Here is a 24568-nt window from a genome sequence, read left to right on the forward strand (position 1 = left end):
AAGCAATTGAACAGGTGTACCTAATAAAGTGTAGATAGTAATGTTATTCTAAATATGATGTAATTTATTTTCCAACATTCTGTGTGCTTTTCAATGCTCAGTCTCCTCTGTATGTTACATCACTGTTTTGGCTGATACCCACGATGATGCTTCAAGCCTACGAGCATGAGCAGCAGGATTCTGACTACAGTTTAGTTAATGGTGTCAGGGTTTTCTGAAAGTTACACATAGAACCTTTAAGAATTATTCCTAAAAATCTCTTCATATCTGCTATTCAGAGACATAGAGTCCATCATGCATGCTGTCCTTTCCTCATTTTTAGATTGCTTTACTGGTCTTAACTGGAATGAATTAAAAACAATTCACAAATCTGTACAAAATGCAGCAGCAACTACGAACAATACCAAGAAAAAAGATCATATCACTTTTGATGTTTTGACAACCAGTTTATAAAAGAATCAACATTACGATTTTATTACTTTAAAAGCACTTCATTTCCCGGCCCCAGGCAACATCTCTATATTACTGTGTCAAGTCAAGGCAGTTTAGATAGCCCAATATGACGGATCACAAATTTGCCTCAAGGGGCTTGGTTACAGGTGGGAAAATAAAGCTGCACCAGGGTTTGTGCCGCCATACAGATTCTCCCTCAGAAATACAAGCGTCTTCCTCCAGGCGTCTTCCTGAGCACGAGAATGTGCCACCGTCTCTCCGCCCCACAGAGCCATAACTGGAAAGACAACAGGAAACTGAAATGTCAAAAGCCTTAATTTTGGAGAGTTCCTGTCACAGCTTACCGATCTGAAGTTGAACCTACTCTTCTCACGTGTGGAGACTGATCTGAAGGAGCTGGCTCGGGCGTGTGGGATGTATGGAGGTTCAATCAGATGACCTGTGTTCGGGTACGACAGGACAGTCAGCAGGTGGCTATTGCCCGCCCTTTCCATCATCTCCATAATCTGGAAAACAGGAAGAAAAAAAATATAATCTCATATTTGTCAAATGGTTTCATGATGTGTTTCCCTTTTTTAATTTGCACTCTTTGGATACGATTTGGAATTAATGTATTTCTAATATCGTTTTTGTTGCTGTCATCTCAGAACTGAAAGGAGTCTTTGCAGAACAGACACTAAATTTCAAGACCAAAAGTCTTTAAAAAATTATCAGATTTTCAAAAGTCTTAAAAAATGATCTTTGAAATTATGGAAATAAATTCAAACCTGTCTTCAATCTGGAAAACATCCTTTAAAAATGGATAATTACTGTATCATGGTTTGGGGATTTTGTTCCATGTCTTGTGTTTCTTCTATTCTGCCTTGTTTATTCTTGTGACACTTTTATGTTTGGTCTAGTTCTGTTTTTTAGTTCTGTGTCTTCTTAGTTTTGGTTACTAGTTTGTTGTTTCCCGTTTAGGTTTCACATGTGTTCTGTTTCTTCCATCCAGGTCTGTTGTCATTTGTTCTGGTTTTAGTCCACTTGTTTGTCTGTTTTGTCCGTGTCCTCATCTGTTTCTGCATTTTAGGGTGCTTCTCAAGTCTCTTATTTGTCGTTTCCTCGTTCCTCACTTGAACCTGAAGTTGGTCCGTTCTGGCATCTAACAAAGTTATCAGCCCTGTTAAAATTTAACATTTAACATGAATTACAGATGCACCTAGCTAAGCAAGCTAGCTAGCTCCACACAAGGCCGTTGGCGCCACAGTCCAAATATGGTCACGTCCGGTGCCACTGGTTGCAAAAACCTTAACGTTGCGGCGCCCTATCGGCCAAGCTTGAGGCTTCAAAACGGCAGTCCACAAACAAACGGGTGACGTCACGATGACTACATCCCATTCTTATATACAGTCTATGTGATCGACGCCCCCTTATTGAGTTGCTGTTATATTGATTGGACACTGCAGCTGATCGGTAATCAATAAGAAAATATTAAATTCAATCAACATTGATGAGATTTTATCATGCAAATCCGCATATAGAAATATTCAAATGTATGTGCAATTATTAATGGAAACAATTCACATTAAATGTATTGCAACAGTAGGATGTTAAAATACTACAAAACTATTTAGGGGACAATGAACGCATTGCTGTAATACATGTAGGGGAGACCGGGTATGGTTGTAACACTTTTTGCTTCAGCAACGATACCTCACTGAATTTTGTAGCTAGAGTTCTCAAACTTTTATACAAAGTACCCACATTTGTTCACTACAAATGGCACCAATTCAAACCTCTACAAGAATTTCACAGATCTCGTGAGTTGAGGTCAAATGCATTGTCTTCCATTGTTACCACCTACCCCAATACCGGGGTAGATTATAACACATACTGGGATAAGTTGTAACAATAAGACAAAAGAAGCAAAAATAGATGCCACACTATATGATAAAAAAAACACAATGTGTCTCTCTCACTGTAACAGTAATAATAATTAATAGTAATAATTAATTAATGACGTACAACGGCAGAGACGCCGTAATTCTGGTAGCTGCATAGCTGCGCCAACAAAAAGTCTCATGGCTCAGTGTGTTTGTCTGACTCGGATCGTCACTGATTAATCAGCCCACCTACGAGGCTCACCTGTCAAACACCAACGCAGCGTCACTGATCGCTGAATAGTTTTTTTAGATTGCTGGATTACGGGGTGTCACAGAGTGCAGGCTTGGTGGGCCCAGACTGCAAAGGGCACTCTGTAAAATATTAAAATCAAGAAAGTCCCTAGTTTTATGTATAGTGTATGGTTGTGACACTTTTTAAAGATGTGTTACAACCCAAGCCTCTCCTATCAGCCAATGTTTAGCTAGCTGTTTTAGCATAGTAGTTTGAAATGAGAAAGGGAAAAAATGCACCACATGTTGCCTAAAAAACTACATTTCAATCTAATATAAGTCAAACAATTTTACCTGCAAAAGTATAAATACTAAGCAAAAAATAGTCTTGCTGAAAAAAATTTATTTTTCTCTATATATTCTGAATGTACCTGTTTCCAGACTTGATCACTAGCATGACTGATTGGGGAGGAAGCAAGTAAATACTGAAATGATCACATAACTTCTATCTCTAATTGGTGGAATTGGTGTTGTTACAACTCTCCCCATGTTACAACCATGCCCGGTCTCCCCTACTGTGAATTTCCCCCTATCAAACAGGTCCTCCATGTGTTGCTGAACACACGGTATAAGTGGGTTTAACAGAGGATACTCACAGGTTTGCAGCACTCCTCCTTGTTTACAAGGCCTGACCAGACATAACTTACATAAGGAATATCTCAATCCGCCCACACAGTCAAGCAGTCAGTAACGAGTTTGTGTTTTGCATCTGAAAATGTGGTTGCAGTTCTGAGAGTTTGTTGTATTGATGAGCTCTTCTGAGCCGTCTTCGATATGACGCCGTGTGTCTGTGGAGGAGCCGCTGAGCAGCGCCTCCCTCGCTGAAACACAGACACAGAGTGGACCGAAGCAGCATCGGTAAACACCAGAACAACAATGGGGTGGGCCGCCCCCCCAAATCAATAGTAGGGGTAACACTGCACAGGATGTTGTCGTGTCAGTAAACTCACGTCCTGTGCAGACTCATAGGCGGGCCACATCTGATCGTCCTCACCAACAACCAGCAACAGTGGACACTGGAGTCGTCCCACCTGCTCAGAGACAAACAGTAGCAACATTTCAGCTTTTATCACCGGCTGCAGATTCAAACATTTTTGCATCACTGACGTCTCCTGTGTAATAATTTATGTGTGTATCAAATAGCGGCCGTAGCACCTCAGCTGCAGAGTGCAGCAGGCCTTTATTTCTAAATCTCTCTGTTTGGTTAAAATATATTTGGTCATATTTTAATATGAAGCATTCTTGTTTTCTGATCTGCCCCAGTTTACTATTTGTTGCTGCATTAAGGTAGGTTAATGCAAACTTCCTGTATCCATTTCAAGTCCCTTCATTTTCTAACAAGCCTTTTTAGTGGGAAACATTTTCAGGAGGTGCTGTGGAAACTTCAGTCACTGGCATAGTTCCCACATGGTGCTTTACATGTAGCCATCACCATCTTGTGGCACTTGTATGCTACTACAAAATACAGTTTGGCAAAGACATTAAAACACATATAGTTGAAAAAAACTCAATAACACGTTAGATGAGTAACCAAAGCTACAAAACCTGACTGTATTGTTGTCAAACTGTCAACAATACAGTATTAAAGTAAAGAATGCAAATGTACATTATGCTTAGTTGGCATGCACATCATGACAGACACCTGGAGTTTTTCCACCCTTGTTTTTACCCCGTCCATTTCCTTTCATAATGTTTTTCTTTTCCTATTTTTGTCTTTACCTACACTGTATTGGTTTTATACACGCTAGTAGCTGCAATGTTCCAGGTTTGATTCTTAAAAAACAAAAGACACAATTACAAAACTGAACAACTGTATAAGAAAAATACAGAAATTCTGGCTGGTGGTACTCACATCCACTTTGAGCATGGGGTCGGTGGGAATGGGCAGCAGCACATCTCGCCAGATCTGGTTCTCCTCATTGATGCAAATCTTCTCAGCGTTTCTATTTGGCCAAAAAATAATAATAATAATTCTTCAACTTCCCAAATTCTGACTAATGAATCAGACTTGAATTATCGGTTATTAAAATATCCGTGTAGACAACACCTGAGTTTTGAACAAAAAGTAAAGTAAAGTAAATGACGGCAGATCAACTTACTCATTAAAGTAAGTCATCATCTGTTCCACAGAGCTGTCAATCGGCTGCACATGACTCCCACTGATACACACAGCACACCTGAGCTGGAAGACCGCGCACACACACACACACACACACACACACACACACACACACACACACACACACACACACACACACACTTATAGAGGTTTACGCAGGTTTAAATGAGACAGAAACCTGATAAGGGACAAATAAGTTCGGTTCAATTAACAGTTTGAGAAGCTTGTGATCACTGCATGTTCAGCTTGTAGTATACTGTGTTCATTGTCTTTGGATTAAACTGTTAACTCCTGGGAGATGGCCAATCAGAATGTACTTCCTAAAGTGCTATAAAACGTTTACATTGCTGAACAGAGGAGGAGGCATATCCTCTGGCTGATGTAGGTATCATCTCCATATTCTACAATATATATGCTGTATTTTATTCTTCAACTCAGCAGTGTTTGTGTAGGCTATTATTTATTAAATGTCTCAGTGCTTGCAGACAATTTCTACGATAATCTGATCTTCAGAGCTTGATGAGCAGCCATAACACTGAGCAGAAATACTAGACATTCAACATACTGAACAGTGTTAGAAATGCCGCTGTCACAGGGAGACATTTCAGACTGAAATCAAGAATTTTCAATGGAATCAAAGCGACTTGCAGAGCCAAAGTAAATTGTCCCAGATCTTTGTATGTAGTCAGTTTTGGTGGCAAATATCTTACTACCTTAATTAAACTAACAGAGCGACTTTAAGCTACCTCAAGATGGTGAAAGTAACTTTTAGCTGTTGTTGTCTTACCTTTATAACTTGAGAATATGCAGCCATTTTTAAGGTGATACTGGTGCCAAAGGAAAGACCCATCATGGCAATCCTGCTGCCGAGGACCTGAGGATGCTGCTCCAGGACTCTATAAGCCGTCTGCAGCAAGAGAACATGTCAGAAAAGAAACAGCTGTAACACAGAGGCTTGGAACATTTTGTGGAACAGGAAGATAAGAAATGATAAGCTTCAGTTTGCATGGAGTTTCATCCTTTAGATTGCGATCACTATTTTAGAGGATAAATCATTGTGAGAATTCACAAAAACAAACGTGCTGGTTCTTTTATCTAATATCCAGTATGTTGTATAGATCACAAAGTCCTGTAAGGCAAGATTGTAAATTGTGAGTTTTTAACTTTGCTTGACAATAGCAGCTGTCTGTGTTTAGAGATGAGTCAAAAACCTCTGCTGCCTGCAGGCAATCAAAACTGATGCTGCTGCCAGGCTGTTAACTTAGGTAACAGTTATGATTATATTACACAATTGAGGTTAATTTTTGATTTTAAGATTTTACATATAAAAAAGCACTAGAGTGTCAATCCCTATGCTGCATTTTTTTATAATGATCTGATAATAATAAAGTATAATTGTAGTAAAAATAATACATCAGGTTTACATCAGGTTACACTGACAAAAACTGTCTGTCTGTGTCAAACTCTGAATGACATTTCCTCCACTTATCTTTAATTTCAACATTTGAGCAGTCTGTGAATGAGTGTCCCTGTAAAGGTGAATAAACCTCTGAACCCGGTTTATTGACACATAAACAGACACACAGATAAGAGAGACACATCCTGGTATCTGCAGCCAAGATTTTTTTAAATACATGGAGTATGAAAATCGCACTTAATAATCTGAGCCCCGACCTCAGGGAGCCCCAATTTTCCCAAAACTTCTGTATGTTTTGCTAGGAATCTTTGGACCTAAAGTGCAATTTATGTTTTATTATTTAAAGTTATAGATAGTAGTATATTGTATTTAGATTAAGGCTTCACATATAACTGAGACGCGCCTCCTCAAACATGTAAATATTTTTGGCTATGGAGGTGCAGACAAGATAAGAACTGTGATTGGCTACTTGTGTTTTCTCCTAAAGGTTTCTAATGCTAGTGGAGATTGTTGATAGTCAAGAAAACATCAAGGAAGACCAAAGACTAAACAATTAGCTTCAGATTTAGTTGGGGTTTTACTATTTTTCAAGAAACATTTGTTTCAATTTTTTTTTAATTTGTCATCCTCGAGACACTAAATAAAATTGTCATTCTTCAAAAATTTGTTTATAAGTTAATTGACAAAACAATCGGCAGATTAATCAATAAAGACCTAGACTCAATAGTCTTCTTTTAATTTTAATTTCACTTTGAAAGAAACAGAAAACAGAAAATATCTTTGCACATCTATAACATGAGACATCGTGCGGGGGAGGGGGATGAGGAGGTCAAAAAGTAGGTCAAACAGATACTCCCAAAAAAATAAAGTATGACTCCCTCTTCACAGCTGTTTTCACTACTTCTCTAGGATTTAAAGGCAGGGTAGGCAAGATGTTTCTAAAACGCTATTTGACATATTTGTTGAAACTGTCTTTGTACACCAATATATATTAAAAAGTTAGGTGCTCTGAAAAAGAGAGTATAAAAATCGTCTGTCTGTAGTCCTCTCAGTGCTGCAGTAAACACTCCTTTCATTCGGACCGAATGCAATGATTGGCTGGCTGACTGTCACTCTCCCTCACTGCCATGGCTACCAGCCCTGCTGCTACAGGAGCTGCACACTTGCACACGTGCAGCTCTCTCCGGTCAGATTGGAGGTAATGTCAACGTGGCTTTTCAATGACGGTGACAACTGAGGTACCCCAAGTGGCTGAAGTTACGCCGTGGTCGCTTCATTTCTGCTGGACAGGTAATCTGGCTTTTTTCATTTTGATGGTAATTTGTTACTTTCATCGGTAGCCAATGTAGCTACCTACTTAGCAAACAGCTAATGGCAGCTACGAGTGCAGGCTGGTGGAGCGAACCAGAGTAGAGATGATGAATTATATGTAACGTTAACTGTAGCTGAGTTGGAAAACAGCAGTGCAGCTGAGAGCTGTGTTTGCCGACGCTAACGTTAGATAAGACAGTGTAGGTGTAGACTGCGACGTTTAATTATTCACCACCAGGGTTCTAAATTAAAATTCATTTTGGCGGGTGTTAATAAAAACTTACTAGCCAGTTTGGCCGGTGACGCATGAGGCATTACATGCATGATAAATAAGTTTCTGTTCTTGGTCACCCTGGCAGTACTTCCTACATTTCCCATGAACCTTGTGCCGTAATGCTACATGATGACGTTTCATACGCCCCTTGGCTGCGTGCAGTTTGCAGTGAAACCAGCGTGAGAAACCATGGAAACGAACGGAGCGTCCACCAGAAAACACAAGGAAGAATAAGAGCGAATGGCGCCAGAGCAGGGAGCATAGACTGAAAGAGGAGGGAGTTAGCTAGTAAAGTAAAAAGTTGAGATTAAAATAAATGCGGTGGTAGTTGGGACAGACTTCTGGGGGCGAGAAGAGGAACGAGCCAGGGGATGAGGACAGAGAAACGAAGAAAAGAAAATTTAATGCCAAATGGCTGAATGGCTTGTGTTTGATCATGAAAATGTCGTCATGTTTTGTCAGGATTGCCGCATGTACGCGAAAGAACTGTGGTGGGAACGAATAACTTTAAAGTCGAGGCAGTAAAGGACCATGAGTGTCCCCGAAGTCATCAGGAGAGCCTAAGGATTAAAACTGCCAAGACAGGTCGTATTGAAGAGAGCCTTGCTGGGAGAAGCCTCGCTTTATTGAAGACGTCCGACTTTGCATGGATGTGTGAGTAAGTGAATTAACGTTACTATTTACATGTTTCAGAAACAGTGCATTTAATACGATTCAGAGTGCTTCCATAGACACAGATGAAACTTTACGTTTGGGGGTTTCAAAAAAACGAAATCTCACTGAAATGTACTGTGTTGTAGGCGCTAACAGTGGCTTCATTTACACAAAAATTAATTTCTGGGTGGACAGGAAGAAAGGCTTGAAGATAGGAGAGACGTACACAAATGACTACCAGGCAAAAGAGTTCATACACTACATAGCATGCCAACAATGTTAATAAAATGATCAAATGCATTCAGTGGCACTTTCTTATTTTCACCGGAAAAAAATTTGGCTAGTGGAAATTCTGATCACATTGGCTGGTGATCAAAAAAGTTACTTTAAAACCCTGCTCACCACCTAGGGTCATTGTTATACTAAGATGATCTTGTGTCTGCGAGCGTTGTTTGACTGTATGTTAGTCTGTTATATCTTTGAACAAGATATTTTTTACAAATGTGGTGATGTAGCTGTGTTGAAAGACATTACACAACGTTAGTGTACATAAACAACGCTGGCAAAAAGTCCCCTAGTATCTGCATTTCTGTTGTATAAGCTACTTATTACATAGTTTGACATTGTTCATAGCTAAACCTACTGGGTGAAACCCTTTTACTGGTGCAGTTATGCCATTACTTATTTTACTAGAAGTAAAAAATACTGTCTGTTTTATTTCTACTGTGCCCTCGGGTCACCTGCAGATTTGGAGTCTTTCATAGCCCTGTGCTTCTCACCAGTATACGCTGATTGGACCATGCTGGCTGGCCTGGATTACAACCACCGTGTCCACAGACCAGCCAGGAGAAAAGCTGATGACACAATTCAGTATGTTGCATTTTTATTACTCCTGTGCATTTTACTGATGAGTCAAAACAATTTTACAGTATGAGAAATACAGATAGATGGTGTTGATTTATTGTTGATTGTATTTTATGTGCTAATGCTAATTACATTAAAAAATGTCAGGTATTGCAAATATTTCACTAAGCTGATCCTCCTTTTTGTATTATCAGGTACAACAAGGTGTACAACAAAAAAGTCCAGGAAGTGGAGCTTGTACTCACTGAAGGTGGAGAAGGACTTCAGTTACATCGCAGACCTCCACAGTGCCATCCTCCTCCTCCTCCTCCTCCAACGGTTGTCTACTACTGAGGAGCTGCTTAGAAGCAGAACCAGGAGACCTGATGATCCCCATTAACATGGGGTTCAGTCAGGTGTCTCTGCCCCAACTGTGTTGCAGAGGTGATTGTGATATATTTAATCATCTCCACAGCAGCGATACGAGTAAAGTCTGAACTGTCTTCATGATCAGTCAAGACACGTCTGGACACACCTTGTGTCTTCCTCTATATACATATTTCTAATGATGTTTAAAAAGTATATTTGTGATATAGGTTGTAGTTTTAGTAGTATATAATAATAAACAAGTGTTGTACCATATTTGGATGTCAGTATTGGAGACATAAGACATAAATGTAGTTGTTTTGCTGCAAGTGTAAAGAAAAGGCATTTATCATTTTCAATGTTTTATTTAAAAAAGAATGAAAATATCCAGAATAGGGAAAATATACTTTCTATTTTTTCTACCCTCCTGGGAATAAAACAAAAATATAATAATACAGGTATTCATCCACACAGTGGATGGAATTATTTGTGTTATTACATCTTCCACCCTGCTAGGTTTAAACCTCTGTATTGTCCTGGTGGATCAGGATAACAGTTGCATATCTTCCAGAAACAGCAACTCAGTATCACGACTCTGTGTCTAAGTGCGCCACACTGCCACACTACAAACTGTCTGTACGTTGCCTGACTGAACTGTCTGTTACTCTGTCCTGGGTCTGGAAGATCAGACATGTGTGGTGCATGGAAACACAGGAGTCTGGATGTTGTCCACCATCCTCAGATTCTGGCCTGTAAAGGAATATATAGTTGTTAGAACCCCAAATTGGAAAGACTGGTGTAATAGGCCAAAGCATTAATTAACTTGATCAGATATTTTTATTGAACAGAGGTTTGTTGTTCTCTAGCAGGACTTCTGTGTCCACGTTACACAGCAGGTCAATGTACATAAATAATGTACACAATGTACATGAGCCAATGGCTGAAGCAGAGCTGTAGTTAGTAGTTGAAACAATAACAAGTAAACAATAAAAAGTGTGTGTGTGTGTGTGTGTGTGTGTGTGTGTGTGTGTGTGTGTGTGTGTGGTTAGAACTGTCGCTTCACAGCAAGAAGGTCGTGGGTTCAAACCCCGGTTTCCCCGGCCTTTCTGTGTGGAGCGTGCATGTTCTCCCCGTGTCCGCGTGGGTTCTCTCCAGGTGCTCCGGCTTCCTCCCACCGTCCAAAGACATGCAGGCTAGGTTAATTGGTGTCTCTCCAATTGTCCTTAGGTGTGAGTGTATTTTTTAATATTAGGAAATCCAGTCCATCGCAGGGCCACACACAGACAAACAACCAGTCACACTCACACCTTTCAGCTGGGATTGGCTCCAGCCCCCCGCGACCCTGTACGCAGGATAAGCGGTTGACAAAGGATGGATGGATATATATACATATACCTGTTGTTGGAGTGTGAAGCTCGATGCAGGTCCTAGAAGATGTGCTCCTCGGCTTGCACCTCGTCCTCTCTGTCCTGCCTCCTCTTCCTCGGACCCTGGCAGCCCTCCCTCCTCTGCTTCGCCTCGACCCCGGGCCTGTCCCGGTCTGTGCTTGGCTCTGAGGTGCAGTCCTCATCAGTGACAATAATGCTGTCAATGTGGAAGCTCCAAAATGCAAAACCACGTACATGTTATGAGTCTAACACGAAATTCACGTTGGTGTAGTGTAAGTGATGGTAATGAGAAAATGCGTATTTGAGTATAAAATCTGTTTTTAGCTTTGCCCAATGTTACCGCAGCTGTTAGCACAGCTACCTGTTGCTAACAGTTAGCTAGCCAGCTCGTTACTGAATCAAAGTCAGTCTTTTTAAACCTATCCAATATTAACATGCTAGCTAGATAGTGATAACTAACAGCTGGGTTAGTTGTTTATTTTCATAATGATAAAGTTAGATGTTTTCTTACCTCTGATGTGCTGCTCATCACACTGTGCTCGTCCTCCAGCGGTGTCGGCAACGCGCGCTCACGTGTTTTAGGGGCGTGGCTTTGGAAGGAGCACAGAAGGGAGGGGGTGGGAGTTTCTCTGTTGGATATTTTTCAAATCCAGCAGTTTCTGGCTAGTTTCTCAAACTTACCTACACTGCCTTTAACTGTCCCATCAAAAGCTTTACATAACTCTAATTAAAGGTTTTACTGCTGGTGATTTGTACATGCATGTCTGCATACAGGATGCAGTTCACTATTTGCTTCTCAAATAAATTGCCCTTCATGATGGGAATAATAAAGTCTGTATCTCTAGATGTCATTTAACGGCCATAATTCGATCTAAATGAACGTATCAAACTGAATTATTTTAATATAGTCTGTAACTTACATGCAGGTTGAGGTAAACTGCTGTCCAGCATCCAGTACAGACAGGAAGGTGTTTTTTTATTTTATTTATTTCATAATGATCATTATGTGAGAAAATAATTTGCGTTTGAAAATATTTCATTGTCTTTTTTTGTTATGGTAAAAAGAGCAAGAGAGAGAGAGAAATCCCCACAGACTCACAGACTAAAGGCTACCCACCTGTCTTGGGTAAAAACTGGGTTCCAGATTGACATGCTTTCCTTTATCTTTCCTCTCACTCTTTTGTCTTTTTCCTTTTTTTGAAAACCAGATTTTGGTTTTTATTTACTGTATTTCTGCCGCATCTAAACACCGTCACAGATGTGTGCGCTAAGGCAGGACTAAACCATTTCATGCAGATACAGGGGGGTGGTCGGTCAATATGGAGCTTTACTTTTTTGTCAATGGTGATTTTTAACTTTTATTGCCAAAAACAAAGAGATCATTCATTTTATTATTATATTTGAAACATATTTATTCTCAATGATGATGGTTTATATAATGTATAATATAACTTGATATTAGTTTATAATTATTTTTTTTATGTTTAACTTGCAAAAACAAATTTAAATGCTGGCAACTTCATCAGGGAAATTGTGTTACATACTGAGAAGCCAGGTGACTTGTTAGTCTGCACCAATCACATCAATATTACAGAACATTCATTCACATTTCCATTCCTATGAATGGTTGATTAACTCATTCATCTGTGTGTAGGCTATGTCTGTTATTTATCTATTTTTAATACTATCTTTTTCATGTTCTCTTTCTTGCCGAAACACGTATTACCTCTGACATGAGTACAGTCATTGGAAGAGGGTTTTTGGATTAAAGAGCAGCAGACCACGATCCAACCGGCCCAAACAACCGGACTGTGTTTTACATCGATGATGCTTGGTGCTCAAACGCAGTCAGGATGGACTCTTTTTCCCAAATGTCAGACTGTTTATTGTGAAGATGAAACTTTCATGTTATCATCTGGTTGCAAATTAAAAAAATGCAATGTGGAAGGTTTGGGCTGGACTCATTGCAGGACTTTAGCTGTGAAGATGACTGAGAAACAGCCACCGAGGGAAAAGTATGAGGAATTGTGAGATAACTTATATGACCAGGCGAGGGGTTTCAGTGCTGGATAAATCTACGAGATTTGAAAGGAGTAAAAACCGATACTGAGGTTGGTCTGTTTCTGCTGGACAGGTGAGTAAAGTTAGCTTTGCTGTTTCACATAAATGACAGCTTCAGTATTACAGTGTTGTCTGTCTGTAATATATGTAAATATATGTAAAATGTAAATAACTCTAGTTTTTTACTCATATTGTTCGTTTGATGTTTGTTCACTAACTGTAACTATTGATGTTCCTCTCGTTGTGCTGTGCTGTGTTTGTGGAACAGTACACACACTGATGCTCGGCATGAATGATGGATAAATAAAGTTCTTTGAATTTAATTGAATACTATATATGGAGCTTAAGCTTAAATGAAAATATCTCTATATCAGCAATAATATATCTTCCCAGAAAGATCTATAATTGATGGGTGTAGATTACTGTATACTGAATGCAAACAAAAAAAAATATATAAAATGCATTGAGAGACAGAAATGTTCTCAAATCTTGCTGTTTATCAATAGATAAATAAAGGATGCATCATAACGAACACAACGTGTTTCAAAAGATTTTTCATACTTCAATTTCATACATCAATCTATGTGTTAAATAACAATTCAATGTATAGAAAAATAGAAAAAGTCAACACCATATTACTTACAAACCTCCACACTATTATGCAACTACAAAAACAAACATTAGGGCTTCAAAAGTTTAGAATGGATAAGCAGCTGTTAGCTAATGTTTTAATGTAGAGAGTTGTGGAGTTCTGCTGCTCCCTAATGGACATAACTACAGTTATTGGGGTATAAGATTGATTAGATGTTTGCAGTTTAGACATTCATCAGGTTTACCTCAAAGTACTGGTTGTCCGCCATCTTCCCAGTTTCCATGGTGATTTTAGGTGTCAGGTAGTCGAGGGCCAGGGAGGCGAATCCATGTGAGGCCAGCAGCGCTGCACGGTACTCCACCAACTTCCCTCCACCCCCCCACAAGTCCAGGAGGCCCGGGAAAGGTCCTGGTCCTTCAAAACACCAAAAACTGTTTACAGTTTACACAACAATGATATTGGACATTTCTGACGTTCCTGCAACTCTGCGCTTTATTCGATAGAACCTTTTTGAGTATTTCCTGCCTTCATTTTTCGCTTGGTCATTCCACAGTACCATTAAGTCGCAACTACTTTGTGCTGAACTTGTTTACCTTTCATGCTTAATGGTAGTCTATTGGTCAGTGTTGCTCAGAATGTCACACCTGAGCAGGACACCTCCCTCCAGGCTCCTTTCTAGTCCTACCTGAGGGTAGGAAGAGGGTCGCAGTGAGACTGCCTTCTCTGATGGGGATTCTGCAGACGCCGGGCGCCATGTACCAGCGCTCCACCACCACACTGGCCAGCGGCACCTGATCCATAAAGCCCTCAGTCTGGTGACCCTGGTACACTGAGATTCTGACCTCCATGGGAGTCTGGACGTTCACCTTCCTCAACCTGAGTGATGATGGGAAAGAGTTGACTCTGATAATGATAATTTATTTGGTATTGATTAGGGCTGAACGATATGGCCAAAAATGCTATCACGATAAAAAGTTTCATATCTTTAGATATATATAATTATCACAATAAGTATCAAATTGTTATTTCTTTCGAGTTTAAAGGGTGATTTTTGTTTCTAAGTGAGTTAGTTGAAGAAACCTGATGGTTAATTGTGGTTTAAACTCTTCTTTATGGGCAACACTTGAGGCCAAACAGTGGATAACTTCACAAATCTGAGGTAGAACATTCAAAACAATTAGAATAAAATCTTTGTCAACAAATATAGATGAGTAAACATAAGTAAAAAAGTCCTTTTTCCTCAACAAAATAAACATCTTAATAAAAAATAATTCCTAATAGTGTATGTTTCAAGTAAAATAAAAAATAAAACGAAGGTTAAAATCAAGGGCAACTGGACTTGGTTGAAGATACTGGAAGACGTTTCGTCCCTCATCCAAAGGACTTCAATGACGGCTTCTCAACCCTGGTGTAGATGGCTTCCTTGACACCTCTTTCAAACCATCCATCTTCTCAGAGTTCCATCCATCTTCTCAGAGAAGATGGATGGAACAGACTTACAACATTTACAATGCTGTCCTTTCATCACTTCCCAGGAAACTCAACAAACGTAACCTATTGGCCTCAGGTGAAGATACCAACGATGGTCGTTCAGTCTTGGCCACAGGTAGTCTTAACGACTGTAACGACTGTCGTCACAGCAACAAGGAACACTAACGAACCAGCGGTATCGATGACCCGGGATAACGACCCCACTGAGGTTAAATAGCTGAGTTTCCCTGCCAGTCAGTCAGAACTGAAGAAGTCCTTTGGATGAGGGACGAAACGTCTTCCAGTATCTTCAACCAAGTCCAGTTGCCCTTGATTTTAACCTTCGTTGGATAACTATGACCTGGATGACTGAGAATCTTCATAGACATTTGTTGTATTGTTTTTGAAAAAAAATAAATCGCGATAATTATTGTTATTGTTTTATTGTCCAGCCCTAGTATTGATTAACATCATCTGAACAGCTCTGTCCTCTTTGGCATACCTGAGTCTCTGATTGCTGCCTGGGGCGGGTCTAAGGCTCCACAGTAGACCCATCGGTTCTGCCCCAGAATATGTCCCGCCCAGACTGGGATCCTCTGAAACTGTAAAGTGAAGCCATTAAAAATGAGACAAGCATCCACAAACGCTGTTGATACAAACATTACTAAATTAATTTCACTAGATTTTCTAGGTCCAGGAAATAAACTATGTACTGTTTACAGTCCCCGTGGTGTTGGCAGTGTAGTGACCAAACGCCTCCCAGGTGTGGCCATCTTCACAATGATGGAGGGCGTGGACGGTCAGCTGGAAACCACATCTGATGTTCTGGACCATGACAATGAACTTCTCATCCACGAGCCCTCTGGACGGCTGGACCAGCAGATTAACACAAAACTGCTTCCTGTCCATCTTGAACTGAGCAGACAGATAAAATAAATAAAGACAGATGCCACTATGTCAAAATGAAGAAAAGTGAAAAGTAATAAACCACAACTACATGACTGAGAGGACTGATACCACTAGAGGTAAGACAAGAAACATTTCTCTCCTAATAATGGAAGATGGTGATTAATGTGATGGCATTTCATGTTTGCTGAAATTCCTAAAACCAGTGTCAGACAATTTAAAGAGTTTGTAAATAGAAAAAGAAACTGAAAAGAGAAAATCGTTGAACAGACTGGACAACATATACAGATTGGTTAAAGGAAGAACTTCAGTACCACCGCTACCACAGACTGCAACGCAACAGCTGTTCAACTTCAAAAACTAGATCAAGAAAATAGGCAGCCAATTCAATTCAACAACAATTACCTCAATGCTCTTTTCAAATGGAGCTGATCTAGACCGTACTCTTTGTGATATTATTTACAAAGACCTAACAATTCCCACCATGAGCAAGCACTTGGCGACACAGGCAAGGAAAAATGTTTTAGACTTTTAAGACGCAGAAACCTTTTTGGGGGGCTCGTGATCACTGCAAATGGGAAAAAGTAAAAAGCCTTCTCGCCAAAAACACATTTTAAGCAATTCAGAGCCATCCCAAAATTAGAGACAAAGAAACAAGTAAATGAACCTTTTGGGGATGATAGTGGTTGAGCAAATTATGTGAACATTTAGGCACCATGGGCAGAAACTGCGTACGGCTTGAAAGGCTTGAAAAAGTTTGGGTTAATGTACTGCGGCAAGCGTGTTGACTCATTTCCGTTTCCGGTGCTTGTGTGTCGGTACCGTGTTTTGCTGCTCTCGCTAAATAGCAGTTAAAATTGTTAGATTTGACATTATAGCGGCCAACTGTCCGCTAAACCCTTACTCTTACAGTAATTCTGCATAAGCACTCACAGTAAGATTGGTATTCACGTCGGCGGTAATGACTCCCGGTTTCAGGAGTTACTTAGTGAAAACCCTATAGTGACGGTGTCTGTCCCATCGAAATTATTTAAATCAAAGGTAAACTGAAGAGGAGCTGTGCATAAAAACCTCATAAAAATTAAAACCACAAGAGCAATAGTGCAAACGAATAGGAGAGTTAAATGTGGACTCTTAAACATTAGATCTCTCTCTTCTAAAGGTGTACTAGTAAATGAACTAATATCAGATTATGATATTGATTTATTTTGTCTTACTGAAACCTGGCTGGGTGATGGAGAATATGTTAGCCTAAATGAATCCACCCCTCCCAGTCATATTAATACTCACATTCCTCGAGGCACAGGCCGAGGAGATGGAGTTGCAGCTATCTTCAACTCTAGCCTACTAATCAGCTCTAAACCTAAACTAAACTATAACTCATTTGAAAGCCTTGTTCTTGGTCTTTCGCACCCAAGTTGGAAATCACTGCAACCACTTCTCTTCGTTATAATGTACCGAGCACCTGGCCCGTATTCTGAATTCTTATCTGAATTTGCAGAGTTTTTGTCAACTTTAGTTCTTAAAACGGACAAAGTTATTATTGTAGGGGATTTTTTAGAGGAAAATAGGAACAACCCCAGGTTTCTTTTCAGCATTGTAGCCAGGCTGACAGAGAGTCACAGCTCTATTGAGCCAAGTATTCCCATAGCTCTCAGTAGTTACGACTTCATGAGCTTCTTTAATGATAAAATTCTAGCAATTAGAGACAAAATTCACCAAGACCTGCCCTCAACTGGCACCAACTTATCTCTTAACTCTTAGAAACAGCTGTAAAACCAGATATATGTTTAGACTGTTTTGCTTCCCTCAATCTTTACCAACTAACTTCAATACTTTCTTCATCTAAACCATCAACCTGCCTCTTAGACCCCATCCCGACTAGGTTGCTTAAAGATGTTTTACCCTCAGTCAGCACCTCTATACTAGATATGATCAACCTATCTTTATCAACAGGCTATGTACCACAGTACTTTAAAGTAGCTGTAATTAAACCTCTTCTGAAAAAGCCCAAACTTGATCCAGATGTTTTAGCCAACTATAGACCTATATCTAACCTTCCATTTCTCTCTAAGGTTCTGGAGAAAGCAGTTGCTAAACAGCTGTGTGACTTTCTACAGAGCAATAGTTTATTTGAGGATTTTCAGTCAGGATTTATTGCTCATCATAGCACAGAGACAGCACTGGTGAAATGACCTAATCGCATCAGACAAAGGACTTGTCTGATGCAATTCAGACAGATTTCAGTTTGTACATGTTGTTAGATCCCAAGTTACCTCTGTTCAGGAGGTACTGGACCAGCTCTCCGTCTTAGGGCTTAGGCCTATGGGTATTACCTTATTACGTATAACTAAGGACTGTTTAAGCTGGTGTCAAAGAGATTCGCCTAGCTTCTAACTGTCTTCTTCCGAACGCCTACCCTACTTACCCTGAAATGGCACCTGACTGAATAGCCCTAGAGCCAAAAATCACCTCAGCCACGCCTGTTAACGACAGCTCTCTTCTCATTGATCAGTGCACTTGGTATAGTTGCTAGGGTTGTATTTAGTGGCCAGGAAAATAGGCCCCAAGGATAAGTTAATTTCGTTGGCTAGAACAACCTATAAGAACCTTAGAGATGTTAAACATACTTATACTTACTACCTATTGAATTATTACCTTAGTGAAGAAATAAATCCAATGTCTACTACTGGTACTTTAAATGCAGTGATTATATATTTAATTGCAAAATTAAGCAAGGGCAAGCATACAACTTAAACTGATTAATATTAAATGATAAAATATCTAAAATTCAAAACCTGATTATGATAGCTGAGCTTGAGTGTTTTGATATCTTTGAAAATCCTTCCTCCTCTGCTGAGCTGTAGTGTCTTGAAGAAACTTGAGGCTTTGTCCAAAGCCCTCAAATTGTCCCTAAAGTCTTAAGACCTGGTTGCAGCTGAGAGAGAGAAAACCACAGAGTCCGATGAATCATTGGACTCTGTGGTTTTCACCACCCATTTCCTGTCTATGTGACTACTACTACTACTATGTGACTACTGTCACATAGATTGTTCATCCGTAAGTTGGTCCAAAGATGGCCTTATTTGGCCCCTTGCTGACCCTTCTCTCCCAATGACTCATAGTCATAAGACCGTTACACCCATCTCATTATTTATTTTACAATCAGAAGATCAATTCAATTTATTCCTCTTCAATATCAATAAGATATCCTGATTTTCAATCAACATCATATCGTGTTTATATCAAATATCTTTCTTTCAATCATTATTCAATATATTGCTTATAGCGTTGTTAAGCTCTGTGTTTTGCAGATGGAAGTACGTTGCACTTCCCCTTTCTCACTCACTGTTGTTACTAAAGGAAGAAAGGCTCCAGTTTTCTTCTTTGCAACCTAATAGCCAGAGCGTTGGGATCTCAACTTATTTGACAATGTTAACGATGAGTCCTCCATGCACGCCAAAGTTAGTCATGGAGTTCCACAAGGATCTGTGCTCGGACCAATCCTGTACACTTTATATATGCTTCCTTTAGGCAATATTATCAGGAAACACTCCATAAACTTTCATTGTTATGCAGACGATACTCTACTTATATCTATCGATCAAGCCAGATGAAACTCATCAGTTAGCTAAACTTTGTTTAAATTTATTAAAGTTATTGTTCTGGGGCCCGGGCACCTCCGTGATGCATTATCTAAAGATATAGTCTCCCTGGATATCATCGCCAAACTGCCTGAGAGCTGGGGCAGCAGCAGAAAGAGTAGTCATTGCATCACATGGTTCCACATGCAGTGTCAATGATTTTGCTTGAACAAAAAACATCTAATCTTTCTACAGCCACACATACAACACTGTGTTGTTTGATATGTCTAACATTACTGTTAAAAGATGCACTGTGCTAAATCCTGCCACTCTCCTCCCAACTCTAGATGAAGGATAGTCACATGATTGTGTTGCAGTGATAACAGAGGCCTGCTCCCCAAGGACAGATTTACAGGAGACACCTCCAACAAAAGTACAAAACAGAATTGTTTGTGGACGGATCAGCATAACGTGATCCAGCAACTGGTAAGAATCAAGGTTTTGCAGTAACAACTTTGCATGAGACAATTGTGGCAAAGCCACTAACTTGAAATAATTCTGCACAAGCAGCAGAATTATTTGCACTGACAGAAGCATTTACATATGAAAATGATAAAACTGAAAAATCTGGGTGTGACTCGTGATTTTAGAAGATTGTGGGCAAACAACATTTTTAACATGTTTATCAACAGTCAAACCTATTGCTCAGGATTTTTTATCTTTTCTTTTAACTGTATTGTAGTTTAAGTGTTTTCTTACCTTTATCATGTATCTTGTTTTTATCTTTGTTTTATTGTCTTTGCACTTGTTAAAACACGTTGTAACATGTTTTTGAAAAGTGCTCTATAAATAAAGATTATTATTATTATTATCACACACTGGTTGTTGAACTTCTTGGCGCTGTGCTGCTGCCTAAGAAAACTGTTGTGTGTAAATGTGATGCTCACACTAACAATCTTGATTCTATCTCACAGGGGACTGCCAGAGCAGAGCAGACCTTGCAGCAAAGACTGCAGCAAAACAGACATTGATCTCTCAATGTAATGTTTTAAATGACTCGTCATTGACTCCTACAGCTGATTTGCAAGAATTACAAATGAGAGCATCTCCAGAGGGGAGAGCTGTTTGGAAAATGCTGTGTGGTATGGCCCAGATGAGAAGCCATGCATGTCTAAGTATCTGTTTCCTTATAATGCTAAGTTGACACATAGTAGACCACGTATCAAAAGGGAGTATGACACAGGAACTGAACTGATACTGGTTCACAAAGGGTTTCTATAACCCCTCCCAAAGAAATTGTTAAAGTTGCAAAATGTGTGCAACTAACAATCTGAGGAGAGCTATTCAGATTCCACATGCGGCACATCCATCTCCAGATAAACCATGTGACCATCTATAAATGGATTTCATGGAACTGACATCCTAGCAAAAATCTGAGACACCATTGTGCTTCATCCTGCTAGTGGAGGTGCAGTAGTGAGAGAGAATGGCACATTTAAAAACAAACATTAAATGTTGTGAAGAAACAGGTTTTACATGGACAAAGGCTTTGCCAATTGTTTTAATGCACATCAGGGCAGAGGGGCTCTCAGTCCTTTTGAAACCCTGTTTGGCGAAACACGCCATCCCAAAGGTCGTAGAGAAGAAACTGCGTCATTTGGAGCCTGGGGACTAGATAGTGGTGGAGGAATCGCAGGTGGCACGGCCCTTATCACATACTGCTGACGACAGAAACAGCTGTGAAGGTGGCAGAAAGAGCAACTTGGATTCATGCCACCCGCTGCAAATGAGTGCCGGAGCAACCAAACAGCCTCAAACCAGGTGAAGATTGAGATCAGTGAGTGAAGTGAGCTCTCCCCTATATTGTGTTCCTAGGGCTGGGCTGAAAGACAATGTGTGGTGTTAAAGAATATTCTTAGGGGGCTTAACTGATGTAACAGGGAAAAGTAAGACAGGGACAGAGTCATTAGCTGATGCCACAAGTGTTCACTGACCTTCCAGCTGTAGTTATTTATCTCATGTAACTGTCCTTGTTAGGGAGGGAACAGTTAGACCGATAAGGTAAAGACGTAGCTCAGGCTTCAGGCTAGCAGATAGCCATGTTCTCTGGGAATCTGTCCAGGTTGAGAAGTACAAGAACTTACTGGCTCCACAGATTAGAGTACCACTTATGGATAGTAATAGATTCCAATATGACATAGCAGTGGAATCTAAACATCAGATAGATTTGGTTGATCTAGGTTTAGGCTAGATGACCTAATAGAGAAACCTACAGGGACTAGGGGAAAGACAGAAACATCAAATGGACCAAAAGATCTTATCCTTCAGATTTGGTGTTGGCATTCGATGTGTAACTCCTCGACCGGGCTCAATAAACCATGCAATGTTAAGTCTTCATCAGTCTCTGAAACTTCTTCATCACAACCGAACCTGGCTCACAATAAAAAACATGTGGTATGGCAACTACAAGGAAAGTGACAACCCTGGATTATAAAGTACAATATTTCGCTCTGAAGAGTAGTAAAGTACAAGTATCTCAAATTTGTTGCTAAGTACAGTACTTGAGTAAGTGTACTTTAGAAGTCATACAGAAGCCAGATGTTTTAGAAATTAACAGGTAACAGTGCTGTTCTATGTGGTTACATTGCAAATGTCTTTTTAACATTCATGGCCAGGACAGGTTTTATCATCCTCATACTCCACTAATTCCAGAGATGTAATAATATTAATACATAAATCTATTCCACTGCAGATTGACAATGTAACAAAGGACCTTAACGGTAGATTTTTAATCATACAGGGCCATATTCGTTCTACATGTCATAATTTAGTCAATGTATACGGACCAAATGATGACACTGCTCATTTTTACAACAATTTATTTTTGACACTTTCAACACGAACAAGCCAATATATTATTGCATGGGAATTGTGTTCTTGATCTAAGTAACGATAGGTCCTCTGGAGTGGATAACACTCACATGAAAACTAGGAAAGTAATGCATCACTTTATGAAAGAACTACACTTAATGGATGTATGGAAACACACCTGAATCCATCAAAGAAAGAATTTTCCTGTTGATCGAGCACTTACAAAAGCCACTCTAGAATAGACTACTTTTTGGTGTCAGCAGAACTTCTTTCTAATATCAAAGGCTGTCAATATAATAGTAAACTCATTTTGGATCATGCAGCTGTATCTATTGAATATGTGGAGGTAAAGTTAATAAGTAAATGTCCTTGATGGAAATTTCTAATCAAGTGGATGTGAGACAAAAAAAAATTCTGCAATTTGTGGGAGAACAAATTGATATTTACTTTGAGATTAACACATCCCAGACAATGGCCACCATTAGATAAAATGCCTTTAAAGCATTTATTAGAGGTCAAATTATCAGCTACACAAGTAGGAAAACAAAATAAGCACAGGAAATAATTAGAGATCTGGAATCCAAAATCAAAACACTTGAAAATAAGAGTTTGCAGGATGGACAAAATGAAAGTGATATCTCCAAAGAATTATTACTTCTTAGAACTCAATATAATGCAATTACATATGATAATTCTGCTGCAAACTTAATGAGACTCAAACAACAATTTTACAATCAGGGAGAAAAGCCCGGTAGACTTCTTGTATGGGGGATTAAACAACAGGAAACAGAAAGGGCAATTACTTAAACTGAAGATGCCAATGGGAATACCATATTTTAAAATGTCTATGACCATGATAAATCAGAATACACATCTGAGGTAAGTGAGAAAATCCTGGATAAACAACTAAGTGCGGCTGAAATAATAGAGGCTATAGGTGCACTAAAGGCTGGAAAAGCAGCAGGGTCTCCCACTTAGATAAACATTTTAAAGCTTGGGTTCACTTGTTCAATAGAAGTTGTAATGCATTGTACTGCACAATGACATTATTTTTTTCATAAAGATCAATGAAGACATTGTTAAAAAAACAAACTATGAATTATATAATGATTCCTTAAATTACCTGTGTCTTCAAGCACAGACCTTAGAGCAGCTGTTGTCTTCCGATTTGTCGCTTGTCAGTTGATTTTGGTCTGTATCGCCTGGTGTTAAACTCGTCAGAGTAAGGATACAAAACAGTGATTGAGGGAGTGTTGATCAAACTTTCCAACAGACCGACGGTCAGCTGAGCTTTACTGAACTGCCCGAAGTTCAGCCCACCCACAGGTGGAGCTTCAGTATCCTCAAACAACGACATCACTCTGTCTGGACACAAGATTCATTTCACTTCAGTTGAAGAGAGAGAAGCAGCCCAACATAATATTCACACAGAAATACAGTGGAACAGACAGAGAACAAATAGCAGTACTAATAATGAAAGCATTATTAATGATGATAATAATAGGAAAAATTATAATAAATTGTAGCAGCAGGTGCTGAGCAGAAACACGGGGGCAGCAGGCAGCCTGCAACCACAGATCCAGACCCCACAGAGCCAGAAACACCTGCAGACAGCAAAAGAGCGAAGATGTAAGTAAACAACAGCTCTACCCACGAGCCAAAGCCACCCTGAATCTACACCAATCTTACGCCTCTCAGTATGTGTGTTTGCTGTGAAGACTTTTTTAACTTTTCAGGCTCCAAAGAGGCTGAGGACTGCAAGTTGAAAAATGAAAAAATCTCGGTGCTTGGAGTGAGGAAGAAATTACTTTACCAGGACTCAGTAGCCATCTCTCTCGTGAAATCACCGACCCAACTGACGGCGGTTGAGTTGCATTGTGGGTGGTAGTTTGTTCTTATTGGAACCAAAAAACGAACAAATACAAATACACTGTTTTTTGTTTTCTACCAAAAATTAACAAACAGAAATGCAGAGCTGTATCCTCTGTTTTTGGTTTCTGAATCCCAAAATGAAAAACGACAAAACCACATTCAAATAATGGTCCTATTATGGTCCCTGCCAGAAAAGAGGATGGGACATTTTTTAATGAGAGCATTGTTCGTTAA

The 24568-nt window shown here is 39.6% G+C and overlaps 1 protein-coding gene and 1 long non-coding RNA gene across 4 annotated transcripts; one reads left to right on the forward strand and one right to left on the reverse strand.

Moving 5' to 3' along the window:
* Window positions 1-425: 425 nt before the first annotated feature.
* LOC119894376 (peroxisomal succinyl-coenzyme A thioesterase-like) lies at window positions 426-23713 on the reverse strand. 3 transcript variants are annotated; one of them, XM_038707085.1, is made up of 11 exons: window positions 23586-23713; window positions 15815-16016; window positions 15604-15703; window positions 14317-14507; window positions 13876-14045; window positions 5513-5632; window positions 4706-4788; window positions 4459-4549; window positions 3557-3637; window positions 818-959; window positions 426-730 (listed from the first exon to the last, which is right to left on the reverse strand). In XM_038707085.1, exons 2-11 carry the CDS (start codon window positions 16008-16010, stop codon window positions 594-596), a joined length of 1311 nt encoding a protein of 436 aa, XP_038563013.1. In that variant the 5' UTR covers window positions 16011-16016; window positions 23586-23713; the 3' UTR covers window positions 426-593. The 3 variants fall into 3 exon arrangements, with proteins under 3 accessions (XP_038563013.1, XP_038563014.1, XP_038563015.1); XM_038707086.1 differs by having other exon boundaries at window positions 23606-23712; XM_038707087.1 differs by lacking the exon at window positions 23586-23713 and having other exon boundaries at window positions 15822-15963.
* Window positions 5997-9497, forward strand: LOC119894377. The gene is made up of 4 exons (XR_005442914.1): window positions 5997-7432; window positions 8190-8385; window positions 9128-9251; window positions 9440-9497. It is a non-coding gene; the product is annotated as an uncharacterized LOC119894377 (long non-coding RNA).
* Window positions 23714-24568: the final 855 nt, after the last annotated feature.

The sequence above is a fragment of the Micropterus salmoides genome, unplaced genomic scaffold (assembly GCF_014851395.1).
Source record: "Micropterus salmoides isolate LMB-PRFRI ecotype aquatic unplaced genomic scaffold, ASM1485139v1 Ms_hic_scaffold_8, whole genome shotgun sequence".
Taxonomy (NCBI): Eukaryota; Metazoa; Chordata; class Actinopteri; order Centrarchiformes; family Centrarchidae; genus Micropterus; species Micropterus salmoides.

What these genes read in the sequence shown, in the direction of transcription:
- LOC119894376 (XM_038707085.1), bottom strand. Translation starts at nt 16,010, where the DNA reads ATGGACAGGAAGCAGTTTTGTGTTAATCTGCTGGTCCAGCCGTCCAGA. An exon ending in ACCCCATGCTCAAAGTGGAT is followed by an intron (nt 3,638 to 4,458) that starts GTGAGTACCACC and finishes GTCTCTGAGCAG; the next exon opens with GTGGGACGACTCCAGTGTCC. An exon ending in AGTCTCCACACGTGAGAAGA is followed by an intron (nt 731 to 817) that starts GTAGGTTCAACT and finishes TTGTCTTTCCAG; the next exon opens with TTATGGCTCTGTGGGGCGGA.